Source organism: Pseudophryne corroboree, chromosome 3, assembly GCF_028390025.1.
Source record: "Pseudophryne corroboree isolate aPseCor3 chromosome 3, aPseCor3.hap2, whole genome shotgun sequence".
Classification (NCBI taxonomy): Eukaryota; Metazoa; Chordata; class Amphibia; order Anura; family Myobatrachidae; genus Pseudophryne; species Pseudophryne corroboree.
The window spans coordinates 191,046,409-191,059,861 of record NC_086446.1 but is presented as its reverse complement, the minus strand read 5'-3'; the positions used below and the strand labels follow the sequence as shown (position 1 = coordinate 191,059,861).

At 47.7% G+C, this 13,453-nt stretch overlaps 1 protein-coding gene across 3 annotated transcripts in view; it reads right to left on the bottom strand.

Moving 5' to 3' along the window:
• The window catches only part of LOC135055093 (heparan-alpha-glucosaminide N-acetyltransferase-like), a 1,318,407-nt gene that overhangs the window by 1,234,635 nt on the left and 70,319 nt on the right, over positions 1 to 13,453 (bottom strand). Inside the window, exon 1 of one of the 3 annotated variants that reach the window (XM_063958740.1) lies at positions 9,392 to 9,472. The exons of the other annotated variants lie outside the window; for them this stretch is intronic. Within the exon in view, the coding sequence (XP_063814810.1) occupies positions 9,392 to 9,458 (67 nt within the window). The 5' untranslated portion in view covers positions 9,459 to 9,472. Of the gene's footprint in view, positions 1 to 9,391; positions 9,473 to 13,453 lie in introns of those variants that run through there. 3 annotated transcript variants of the gene reach the window in all.

The following is a 13,453-nucleotide window of genomic DNA, read 5'->3' as shown; positions in this document are numbered from 1 at the left end:
GGGTGAACTGCAGTAGTCAGCCTCCCACCCTGGGGTCCCCAGGGAAAGCCCGGCCCCGTCATGCTGCAGGCTTGTCCTGTTTGGAAGCAGGCGGACGAGCAGGCCAGGATTGTTTAGATTTGGGCTTACCGGTCTTGGAAGTATGAGGCTTGCTCGAGTACCCGTGACCTTTTGATTTATCGGAGGTCCGAAAGGAACGAAAAGTAGTACTTTTAGCTTTCGGAGCAGAAGGAGCAGTATTAGGAAGGCACGCAGTCTTAGCATAGGCTAAGTCAGTCACGATCTTATTAAGATCTTCTCCAAAAGAATCCAGGTCCACCTTCCTGGACAGCAGCCATAGAATCCGGCGAGCGAAAATAGACGTAGTGGACGCTTTGGATGCCAGAAAATCTGCCTCAGAGGACGCCTCTTCAATATAATGGGAGGCGGTGGCAATATGAGACAGACACTGTTTGTCAATGTCAGAAATATCCTGAGGTAGATCTTGCTCCAGTAACTGGACACACGCATCAATAGCTTTTGCAGCCCAGGAGGCCGCAATAGTGGCCCTGTGAATTGCCCCAGTTAGGGAGTAATTACACTTTAAGCATCCCTCCACACGCTTATCTGTCGGCTCCTTCAAGGAGGTGATAGTGGTGACAGGCAGAGAAGAGGAAACCACGATCCATGCGACATGCGAGTCGACCGGTGGTGGATTTTCCCACTTGTTAGTTAACTCCGCAGGAATAGGAAAATGAGCCAACATCTTCTTGGATAGGGCAAACTTCTTTCCTGGGGGGAGTCAGAGTGAGGAAAAACTACTTTTGCCACCTTCTTACGCTTGAATTTATCAGGCTTTTTTGATGCAGCAGTGGGTGCCGCTTCATCATCAATCTGATAGCTTCATCATTTTGATAGCTTCCACTAATTCAGGGACATCAACCTGAGGTACATGCTCGCCATCAGAGTCCGCTGAGTCAGAATCAGTCGAATCAGTATAGGCCCCATCTTCATCAGAAGAAGTATCTGAAACATAAGTGGATTGAGAGGAAATCACACGCTTAGAGGACCCATTAGCCCCAGAGGGCTGAGATGTAGATCTCTGTTTAACAAAAGATTTATTCAAAACCTGTTTCTGGTTAGATAGTGTGTCCGCCCAAGGCGGGTTAGCTACAGGGACAATTTGTGGCTGCAATGGCACAGGCAGTCCCACAGGGGGCGTAAGAAGTGTTAACAAAGTATTTAACATACAAGAAGAGGCGGCCCACGGTGCCTCTTGGTTGGCCACGGGTGCCACAGGTGGAGTTGGAGATGTAAGGGACCCAGTGCACACATCCTCAGCAGCAGGTTCCCCTCCCGGTAAATCTGTGGAAGCAGCACTGCCTGATGCAGGAGCGTCCACGGAATTCCAGCCCTGTGTGGCAGACATTATGAGGAATGTAGCTGTGGGGTACACAGTATAAAATAGCCAAACAATAGTAATACCTCAATCCCCTGGATTTATGTGCCAATAAAAGCAGGACACAAACAGAAATGAAACGGTATGGGGTGACTGAAAATACACAGAAAGAATACACTGATATTTTTAGACTGTGTAGCACTATCTGTTTTTATATATATATATATATATATATATATATATATATATATAAATATTTATATTTATAATACAAATAAATGTGGACCCTGACGCACTTATCCTCACAGGGTTCAGAATATATTGATAGCAAGGGTGTGATACACTTGAAAAGGAGAGCACACACAGTAGCTACATGGCACACTCAGTCACATACACAATAATGTGCACAACAATAATACTGCACTGGACAGGCAATTTACATACAACAGCAGATATGTATATGCAGAGAGATAACAATGCACAGCAGTACTGGATGTATATAACAGAATATTTGTACCACCTATTCTGTCAGTAACACACTTATTTATTAACACAGTCAAATGACAGAATACTCAAGTGTCCTGTATAAGCACGGCGCTGGAACAGGCGGCTATACAGAGGAGACAGCACCCAGCAATCCCATAGAGAGCAGCCCTTAGCTAAAAATGGCGCCAGTCTCAGCAGGGAGTGAGGGGAAAGTGAAAGCAGCTCCAGGGTGGGAACATCTGCAGTAGATGGCGCCTGGAGCTGGGGGGAGGGGCTACAGGCAGCGCTCTATACCCACAGCGCTGGACTTCACCACCAGTACTTAGTGCAGCCTAAAATATATACCAGTGCTCCCTTTACTGCCCTGGTGGATATAGTGGGATCCCTAAGCAGTACAGTGTCGACCCCAGCCGCGCGGTCCTTCTCACAAGGGCAGCGCACAAATCGCGATTTGTACCCGGCGGGTCCCCCTGGGGGACCTTCTTACCTCCTCCCCAAGTCCTGCAGCCACGCGATCCAGGAGATGATGCAACGGCAGTGTGCCAAAATACCGGTGCGTCTCCGCTGTAAGTACCCGGGAACCAGGCCGCGGGAGTATACAGCGCTGCAAAGGGGAGGTGATGGAGCCGCAGCACGGCATGTCTCCTAGACATAGAATTGCTGCTGCTCAGTCAGCATAGTAAAAGCTTTTTTCATTTTTCAAAGTCTTCAGGGCTGCCCCAGGCAGCCCCCTCTGTTAGTGACCTGCACTGCAGGCACCAACTTTAAAACTGAGCTACTGTGCACCGAGTAGGGGTTATATAGAGGAGGCAGTGCGGTGCATCCTGGGAACAGTCAAAGTTTTTAGCCTGTTGGTGCCTCGGATCAAGATCCAACTCTACACCCCGATGTTATTCCCTGTCGGAATACCAGTGTACCCCGCTGCAGAAAAATGGATATTCACATATAAATTAGAGATGTGTGTTTTGGGGGTTTTTTTTTTTGTTTTTTTTTTTTTAAAGAAAACCAAGATCATCCTAATTTAGGGGACCCAGTCGTACCGAGTAGCGATTTGGAGCTTCCCCGGTTTGGAAGGCAGATTTAAAATCAAAGTCTTGGGTTGTGGATTGCTTGTAAGCCCCTCCCTCAGGACGTCAGGTGCCATTTCACACAGGAGAGTGGTCAATATTGACTGGAAATGAATGTTATTTATCTTACTACTACTGTAGCAATAAAAATAGGTCCAAATTACATGTTTTCTTTATCAGTTTCAAGAGATCAAAAACCGAAGAAAAACACTTGAAGGTGGTTTTGCCAAAAACACCATGGGGAATAGACGGGCTCCGCAGGAGACATGGCACTTTAAGAAAGAATTAGGAATACTGATGTGCACTGGCTCCTCCCTCTATGTCCCTCCTCCAGACCTCAGTTAAGGAAACTGTGCCCGGAAGAGCTGACCGTACAAGGAAAGGATTTTGGAATCCAGGGTAAGACTCATACCAGCCACACCAATCACACCGTATAACTCGTGATAAACTTACCCAGTTAACAGTATGAACAAAAACAGAGCATTAGATAACCCTGATGCAACCATAACATAACCCTTATTTAAGCAATAACTATATACAAGTATTGCAGAAGAAGTCCGCACTTGGGACGGGCGCCCAGCATCCACTACGGACTACGAGAAATAGATTTACCGGTAAGTAAAATTTTATTTTCTCTAACGTTCTAGTGGATGCAGGGGACTCCGTAAGGGCCATGGGTATTATACCAAAGCTCCCAAACGGGCGGGAGAGTGCGGATGACTCTGCAGCACCGAATGAGCAAACACTAGGTCCTCCTCAGCCAGGGTATCAAACTTGTAGAACTTTGCAAAAGTGTTTGAACCCGACCAAGTAGCTGCTCGGCAAAGCTGTAATGCCGAGACCCCTCGGGCAGCCGCCCAAGAAGAGCCCACCTTCCTTGTGGAATGGGCTTTTACCGATTTTGGAGGCGGCAATCCAGCCGCAGAATGAGCCTGCTGAATCGTGTTACAGATCCAGTGAGCAATAGTTTGCTTTGAAGCAGGAGCACCCAGCTTGTTGGATGCATACAGGATAAACAGCGAGTCAGTCTTCCTGACTCCAGCCGTTCTGGCTACGTAAATCTTCAAAGCCCTGACTACATCTAGTAACTTGGCATCCTCCAAGTCACGAGTAGCCGCAGGAACCACAATAGGTTGGTTCAAATGAAAAGATGACACCACTTTTGGCAGAAATTGCGGACGAGTCCGTAATTCTGCCCTGTCCATATGGAAAACCAGATAGGGGCTTTTATGTGACAAAGCCGCCAATTCTGACACACGCCTAGCCGAAGCTAAGGCCAATAGCATGACCACCTTCCACGTGAGATATTTTAACTCCACGGTTTTAAGTGGCTCAAACCAGTGTGATTTCAGGAAACTCAACACCACGTTAAGATCCCAAGGTGCCACTGGTGGCACAAAAGGGGGCTAAATATGCAGCACTCCCTTTACAAACGTCTGAACTTCAGGAAGAGAAGCCAGTTCCTTTTGAAAGAAAATGGATAGGGCTGAAACCTGGACCTTAATGGACCCCAATTTTAAGCCCAAAGTCACTCCCGACTGTAGGAAGTGAAGGAAACGGCCCAGCTGGAATTCCTCTGTAGGGCATTCCTGGCCTCACACCAAGCAACATATTTTCGCCATATACGGTGATAATGTTTAGCCGTCACGTCCTTCCTAGCCTTTATTAGCGTAGGAATAACCTCATCCGGAATACCCTTTTCTGCTAGGATCCGGCGTTCAACCGCCATGCCGTCAAACGCAGCCGCGGTAAGTCTTGGAACAGACAGGGCCCCTGTTGCAACAGATCCTGTCTGAGAGGCAGAGGCCATGGGTCCTCTGTGAGCATTTCTTGCAGTTCCGGATACCAAGTTCTTCTTGGCCAATCCGGAATAATGAGTATTGTTCTCACTCCTCTTTTTCTTACGATTCTCAGCACCCTGGGTATGAGAGGAAGAGGAGGAAACACATAAACCGACTGGAACACCCACGGTGTCACTAGTGCGTCCACAGCTATCGCCTGAGGGTCTCTTGACCTGGCGCAATACCTCTGTAGCTTTTTGTTGAGGCAGGATGCCATCATGTCCACCTGTGGCAGTTCCCAACGACTTGTAATCTGTGTGAAGACTTCTTGATGAAGTCCCAACTCTCCCGGGTGGAGGTCGTGCCTGCTGAGGAAGTCTGCTTCCCAGTTGTCCACTCCCGGAATGAACACTGCTGACAGTGCTTTTACGTGATACTCCGCCCAGCGAAGAATTCTGGTGGCTTCCGCCATCGCCACCCTGCTCCTTGTGCCGCCTTGGCGGTTTACATGAGCCACTGCGGTGATGTTGTCTGACTGAATCAGCACCGGTTGGTTGCGAAGCAGAGGCTCCGCTTGACTTAGGGCGTTGTATATGGCCCTTAGTTCCAGGATATTGATGTGCAGACAAGTCTCCTGACTTGACCACAGACCCTGGAAATTTCTTCCCTGTGTGACTACCCCCCACCCTCGGAGGCTTGCATCCGTGGTCACCAGGACCCAGTCCTGAATGCCGAACCTGCGACCCTCGAGAAGGTGAGCACTCTGCAGCCACCACAGAAGAGACACCCTGGCCCTGTGGGATAGGGTGATCAGCCGCTGCATCTGAAGATGCGATCCGGACCACTTGTCCAACAGATCCCACTGAAAGGTCCTCGCATGGAACCTGCCGAAGGGAATGGCTTCGTATGACGCCACCATCTTTCCCAGGACTCGCGTGCATTGATGCACCGACACCTGTTTTGGTTTTAAGAGGTCTCTGACCAGAGTCACGAGCTCCTGAGCCTTCTCCGCCGGGAGAAAAACCTTCTTCTGGTCTGTGTCCAGAATCATGACCAGGAAGAGCAGACGCGTCGTAGGAATCAGCTGCGACTTTGGAATATTCAGAATCCAGCCGTGCTGTTGTAACACTTCCCGAGAGTGTGCTACGCTGATCAGCACTGCTCTCTGGACCTCGCCTTTATGAGGAGATCGTCCAAGTATGGGATAATTGTGACTCCTTGCTTTCGCAGAAGCACCATCATTTCTGCCATTACCTTGGTAAATATTCTCGGTGCCGTGGACAGACCAAACGTCTGGAATTGGTAATGACAGTCCTGTACCACAAATCTGAGGTACTCCTGATGAGGTGGATAAATGGGGACATGCAGGTAAGCATCCTTTATGTCCAGAGACACCAAAAAATCCCCCTCTTCCAGGCTTGCAATGACCGCTCTGAGCGATTCCATCTTTAACTTGAATCTTTTCAGGTAAATGTTCAGGGATTTTAAATTCAATATGGGTCTGACCGAACCGTCCGGTTTCGGTACCACAAACATTGTGGAATAGTAACCCCTTCCCTGTTGAAGGAGGGGAACCCTTACCACCACCTGCTGGAGATATAATTTGTGAATTGCCGCTAACACTATTTCCCTCTCTCTGGGGGAAGCTGGCAGGGCCGATTTGAGGTAACGGTGCGGGGGCATCACTTCGAATTCCAGCTTGTATCCCTGAGACACAATCTGTATAGCCCAGGGATCCACCCGTGAGCAAACCCACTGGTGGCTGAAATTTCGGAGACGCGCCCCCACCGATCCTGGCTCCACCTGTGGAGCCCCAGCGTCATGCGGTGGATTTAGTGGAAGCCGGGGAGGACTTCTGTTCCTGGGAACTAGCTTGTGCAGCTTCTTTCCTCTACCCCTGCCTCTGGCAAGAAAGGACGCACCTCGGACTTTCTTGCCTCTTTGTGAACGAAAGGACTGCATTTGGTAATATGGTGCTTTCTTAGGCTGTGAGGGTATATATGGCAAAAAATTTGACTTCCCAGCCGTAGCTGTGGAAACTAGGTCCGAGAGACCGTCCCCAAACAATTCCTCACCCTTATAAGGTAAAACCTCCATGTGCCTTTTTGAGTCGGCATCACCTGTCCATTGCCGAGTCCACAGGACCCTTCTGGCAGAAATCGACATTGCATTTATTCTAGAGCCCAGTAGGATAATGTCTCTCTGGGCATCTCTCATATATAGGACAGCGTCTTTTATATGCCCCAGGGTCAGTAATATAGTATCCTTGTCCAAGGTATCAAGTTCCTCAGATAAAGTATCTGTCCATGCTGCTACAGCACTACACATCCAGGCCGACGCAATTGCCGGCCTAAGTATGGTACCTGAATGTGTATAAACGGACTTCAGGATACCTTCCTGCTTTCTATCCGCAGGATCTTTTAGGGTGGCCGTATCCTGTGACGGCAGGGCTACCTTCTTAGATAAGCGTGTCAAAGCTTTGTCTACCCTAGGGGAGGATTCCCAGCGTAACCTGTCCGCTGGTGGGAAAGGATACGCCATAAGCAACAGTTTGGAAATCTGCATTTTTCTATCTGGAGATTCCCAAGCTTTTTCACATAACTCATTTAACTCATGTGAAGGGGGAAAGGTCACCTCATGCCTTTTTTCCCCAAACATATAAACCCTCTTGTCAGGGACTGGGTTTTCCTCTGAGATGTGCAATACATCCTTCATTGCTATAATCATGTAGCGGATGGCTTTAGCCATTTTAGGCTGCAACTTTGCATCATCGCCATCGACACTGGAGTCAGAATCCGTGTTGATATCTGTGTCGACAATTTGGGATAGTGGGCGCTTCTGAGACCCTGACGGCCTCTGCGCTGTAGGATCAGGCATGGGTTGAGACCCTGACTGTCCCAAGGCTTCAGCTTTATCCAACCTTTTATGCAAGGAAGTAACATTATCATTTAAAACCTTCCACATATCCATCCAATCGGGTGTCGGCGCCGATCCCACGCTCATTTGTACCTGCACTGCTTCCACATAGCCTTCCTCCTCAAACATGTCAACACAAGCGTACCGACCCACCACACACACAGGGGATGCTCTATTTGGGGACAGAACCCCCACAAGGCCTTTTGGAGAGACAGAGAGAGAGTATGCCAGCACACACCCCAGCGCTATATGACCCAGGAATTACACAGTAACTTAGTGTTAACCCAGTAGCTGCTGTATATACTGATTTTGCGCTAAATTTATGTGCCCCCCCTCTCTTTTTACCCTCTTTCTACCGTGAACCTGCAGGGGAGAGCCTGGGGGAGCTTCCTCTCAGCGGAGCTGTGGAGAGAAAATGGCGCTGGTGAGTGCTGAGGAAGAAGCCCCGCCCCCTCAGCGGCGGGCTTCTGTCCCGCGATTTTGTGTAAAATAATGGCGGGGGCTCATGCATATATACAGTGCCCAACTGTATATATGCTGCTTTTTGCCAAGAGGTTCTCAATTGCTGCCCAGGGCCCCCCTGCGCCCTGCACCCTACAGTGACCGGAGTGTGTGGGTTTAATGTGGGAGCAATGGCGCACAGCTGTAGTGCTGTGCGCTACCTCATATGAAGACTGGAGTCTTCTGCCGCCGCTTTTGACGTCTTCTTGCTACTCACGCCGGCTTCTGGCTCTGCGAGGGGGACGGCGGCGCGGCTCCGGGATCGGACGACCAAGGGTGCGTTCCCGTGTTCGATCCCTCTGGAGCTAATGGTGTCCAGTAGCCTAAGAAGCATGACCTATCCGCAGTTAGTAGGGCTGCTTCTCTCCCCTCAGTCCCACGTAGCAGAGAGTCTGTTGCCAGCAGATCTCTCTGAAAATAAAAAATCCTAACAAAATACTTTCTATTTAGCAAGCTCAGGAGAGCTCACTAAGGTGCACCCAGCTCGTCCGGGCACAGATTCAAACTGAGGTCTGGAGGAGGGACATAGAGGGAGGAGCCAGTGCACACCGGTATTCCTAATTCTTTCTTAAAGTGCCCTGTCTCCTGCGGAGCCCGTCTATTCCCCATGGTCCTTACGGAGTCCGCAGCATACACTAGGACGTTAGAGAAATAAAATTGTGATAAAGTACCAACCAACCCCTGGCATTTTTCAAACACAGAGGGGTTTTAAGGTCGCACCTTTCCGCCTTCCTGCATGTGCATGGTCGCTAAATGCGATCAGCGTGCAATGAGTGCAAACGTATCTGCCTGATTGACAGACAGAGGCGTTTACGGGTCAGAGGCGGAGCGTTGCGGGGTCGGCACAGGAAAAACGTGCGCAGGAAGTCAGAGTTTTCAGGGAGGTTGCGTGACGATGAGGAAAACAGCGGTGACTGCCTGCATACGCAGCCTAGCTGAGGCAGCAAGGGCTCATCCACAGTCTCTGCGACCACAATTAAATTGTGGTCTCAGCCACTGGGCAGGCCATTCTGCATGATGGGTGGCCTTGACCTGCGATGGGCGGCCCCCAGAATGCGAAAGAAAGGATTGCAGATTCTGCTTTTTAGCAGAATCTGCAATCCATACTGAATAACCCCCATAGCCTGTACAATGTAACTTGTACTTTCTCTCTCACAATTTTATCTCTCTCCGAGCTTTTGATAAATAAACTCAGAACACAAATATGTCTACCCAAACTACATACAGTATTAGTACAAATTAATTTTGCTAACGAGCCATACCTGCAGCAAGACACAACACAGACAATCCAAGAACTAGAAGTAGTGTTTCAGAGTGTACGGCTGCCATTCTGACAATTGTTAATGAGCTTTGCTCTCTGGTGCATAGAATGTGTTCCCTGAACATGGTCATAGTACATGAATTACTGCTTATCAGCTGGCATAGGAAAGAAGGAATGGATGCCAAATGCTAAACACTCACTGAATTACAGTACTTAAAATATGTATTACACTTTGCTTGGTTAAGAAAAAAAATTATATTAGTGTTTATTTAATTGTTAGTGCTCCTTCCACTCACTTCTGTGGTCCAATTAACACGCTGCCAACTATGGTGGCCAATCCCGGGATCGATGGGATTCTGGGATTTAGGCCTAAAATTGGCCAGGATTCAATCCCGAGTATTTCAGGATGAGCCAGCTCCATTTTTCAATACTGGACAGTGCTGAGCATCTTCAGCAGGCTCAGACGCTGCCCTCCTCTTCCTGCCCCCAGCTGTGTGCACTGTGCAGCGTAACGCAATGTCAGAGTATAATATACATATGCTCATTTTTAGATTACACCTCCAGATATTACACCGTAACTATACAATCTAACCTGATAAGAAGCATTCATTGCGTACCCTGGAACTACTTGCTTCTTCCCCAACAACCTACTGCTCCTTCACACCAAAACACCTACATTAGCTATAAAAAAAACAAAGTTATCTGGCGCTGAAGGTGATTTACCTATATTGTATAGCACCTGTGTCAATAGCTGCCAGTAACGTGGGAGACTACTCCACTCCCAAAGGGTAAACAAAATAGAAAACAAAATCGAAGTGTGCTTCAGACACAGGTGTGCTTTTTTGAAAAGAATCACACATTTAATCAAATTAATAAAATACATACAATATTGTACCAGCCGCAAAACATTCAAAAAGTCATAAAAACAGTGCAGTAAAGCGTATGCTAATTATTTAAGCTCAATTAGAAACAGTCCTCACGCAGCAGTAGCCAGATGTTAGTAGCTTTTTATGCATTAAGAAGCAGGTAAGTCAGTTAGTAATATTAGAAGCTTGTAGGCAATTGAGCAAAAGCTTATAGTTCCTGGCAATTAAGTCAAGTTCCAGGTCCAGCAATATTTATAGTCAAATCCTGCATATGATGATGTTAAAGTGTACAGTCCATCAATACTGCAAATGAGCTCCTGATGCTAAAACAGGCTTTTTCAAATACCGTGCTAGGGGCAGGTGTCTCCCGACTGCTGGTGCTTTAAACCTGAAATTGCAGTCTCCTCTGGAGTGTCCACATCCCTTAAGCAGATGGTACTTTGTACGGTCTGTAGCGGCTGGAAGAATAGCGCTGGGCTCCCTAACGCGTTTCTCCACCTGTAAATATGTTCAGCGGCTTTCTCAGAAGGATATTAACTGTACAATCTTTCCTCAACCTGATAAGAAACATTCATTGCGTACCCTGGAACTACTTGCTTCTTCCCCACAAACCTCCTGCTCCTTCACACCAAAACACCTATAGTAGCTGGTCACAAGGTATTGGTACTTCTGTACTTTTCCTCCATACAATGGAACAAGCAAATATTAGAAAGCCCCAGAAATGTAAAATGAAGATTTTCTTTGCCTTCACTATAGCGAAATATAAGTATATCCCACAAAAATAATAACAACCCACAGTGTTTCACTAGGTAAAAATGAATGTAAACACCAAACGCCAGCGTTTTAGGTAAGGTGGACTTTATCCTAACCTTCCAGGCAAAAGGTTATTAGTATAGATGCAATTGTCTAAAATTGTAGTGTGTAATGAGAATAATAGAGAAAAAAAAAATTCACAAAAACCCTAAAGGCCCACATTCAGATTAACTTAAAGCAGTGGTTCTTGGGTTATGTACTGAGGATTTCTATCTGTGGAACAGGTGGAATCATTATTAAACCTGGCCATACACCTAAAGATTTATTGTCCAATCTGGCTGGTTGGGACGAAAATCTGCTAACGTATGAGAGCAAATGACAATTGACCATTTGCTCCGAAATGCCATGAAGCTGATAAAAATGGTCAACCAGACAAATTGGTTAAATCCATTTGATTTAACCAATTTGTCTGTTGCAGAAGAGCGAAAAATAGCATGGTGTACATAGTTAGTTAATACTAATAATAATAATAAGATTTTACTTACCGATAAATCTATTTCTCGTAGTCCGTAGTGGATGCTGGGGACTCCGTCAGGACCATGGGGATTAGCGGCTCCGCAGGAGACAGGGCACAAAAATAAAGCTTTAGGATCAGGTGGTGTGCACTGGCTCCTCCCCCTATGACCCTCCTCCAAGCCTCAGTTAGGATACTGTGCCCGGACGAGCGTACACAATAAGGAAGGATTTTGAATCCCGGGTAAGACTCATACCAGCCACACCAATCACACCGTACAACTTGTGATCTGAACCCAGTTAACAGTATGACAAACGTAGGAGCCTCTGAACAGACGGCTCACAACAATAACAACCCGATTTTTTTGTAACAATAACTATGTACAAGTATTGCAGACAATCCGCACTTGGGATGGGCGCCCAGCATCCACTACGGACTACGAGAAATAGATTTATCAGTAAGTAAAATCTTATTTTCTCTGACGTCCTAGTGGATGCTGGGGACTCCGTCAGGACCATGGGGATTATACCAAAGCTCCCAAACGGGCGGGAGAGTGCGGATGACTCTGCAGCACCGAATGAGAGAACTCCAGGTCCTCTTTAGCCAGGGTATCAAATTTGTAGAATTTTACAAACGTGTTCTCCCCCGACCACGTAGCTGCTCGGCAGAGTTGTAATGCCGAGACCCCTCGGGCAGCCGCCCAGGATGAGCCCACCTTCCTTGTGGAATGGGCCTTGACAGATTTAGGCTGTGGCAGGCCTGCCACAGAATGTGCAAGTTGAATTGTGCTACAAATCCAACGAGCAATCGTCTGCTTAGAAGCAGGAGCACCCAACTTGTTGGGTGCATACAGTATAAACAGCGAGTCAGATTTTCTGACTCCAGCCGTCCTTGAAATATATATTTTCAATGCCCTGACAACGTCCAGCAACTTGGAATCCTCCAAATCGCTAGTAGCCGCAGGCACCACAATAGGCTGGTTCAGGTGAAACGCTGACACCACCTTAGGCAGAAACTGAGGACGCGTCCGCAGTTCTGCCCTGTCCGAATGGAAAATCAGATATGGGCTTTTATACGATAAAGCCGCCAATTCTGACACTCTCCTGGCTGAAGCCAGGGCCAGTAGCATGGTTACTTTCCATGTAAGATATTTCAAATCCACCGATTTGAGTGGCTCAAAGCAATGGGATTTGAGAAAATCCAAAACTACATTAAGGTCCCACGGAGCCACTGGGGGCACAACCGGGGGCTGTATATGTAGTACTCCTTTTACAAAAGTCTGGACTTCAGGAACTGAAGCCAATTCTTTCTGGAAGAAAATTGACAGGGCCGAAATTTGAACCTTAATGGACCCCAATTTGAGGCCCATAGACAATCCTGTTTGCAGGAAATGTAGGAATCGACCCAATTGAAATTCCTCCGTGGGGGCCTTCCTGGCCTCACACCACGCAACATATTTTCTCCAAATGCGGTGATAATGTTGTGCAGTCACCTCCTTCCTGGCTTTTACCAGTGTAGGAATGACCTCTTCCGGAATGCCTTTTTCCCTTAGAATTCGGCGTTCAACCGCCATGCCGTCAAACGCAGCCGCGGTAAGTCTTGGAATAGACACGGTCCCTGCTGAAGCAGGTCCCGTCTTAGAGGTAGAGGCCACGGATCTTCCGTGAGCATCTCCTGAAGTTCCGGGTACCAAGTTCTTCTTGGCCAATCCGGAGCCACGAGTATCGTTCTTACTCCCCTTTGCCGTATAATTCTCAGTACTTTTGGTATGAGAGGCAGAGGAGGAAACACATACACTGACTGGAACACCCACGGTGTTACCAGAGCGTCCACAGCTATTGCCTGAGGGTCTCTTGACCTGGCGCAATACCTGTCCAGTTTTTTGTTGAGGCGAGACGCCATCATATCCACCTTTGGTTTTTCCCAACGG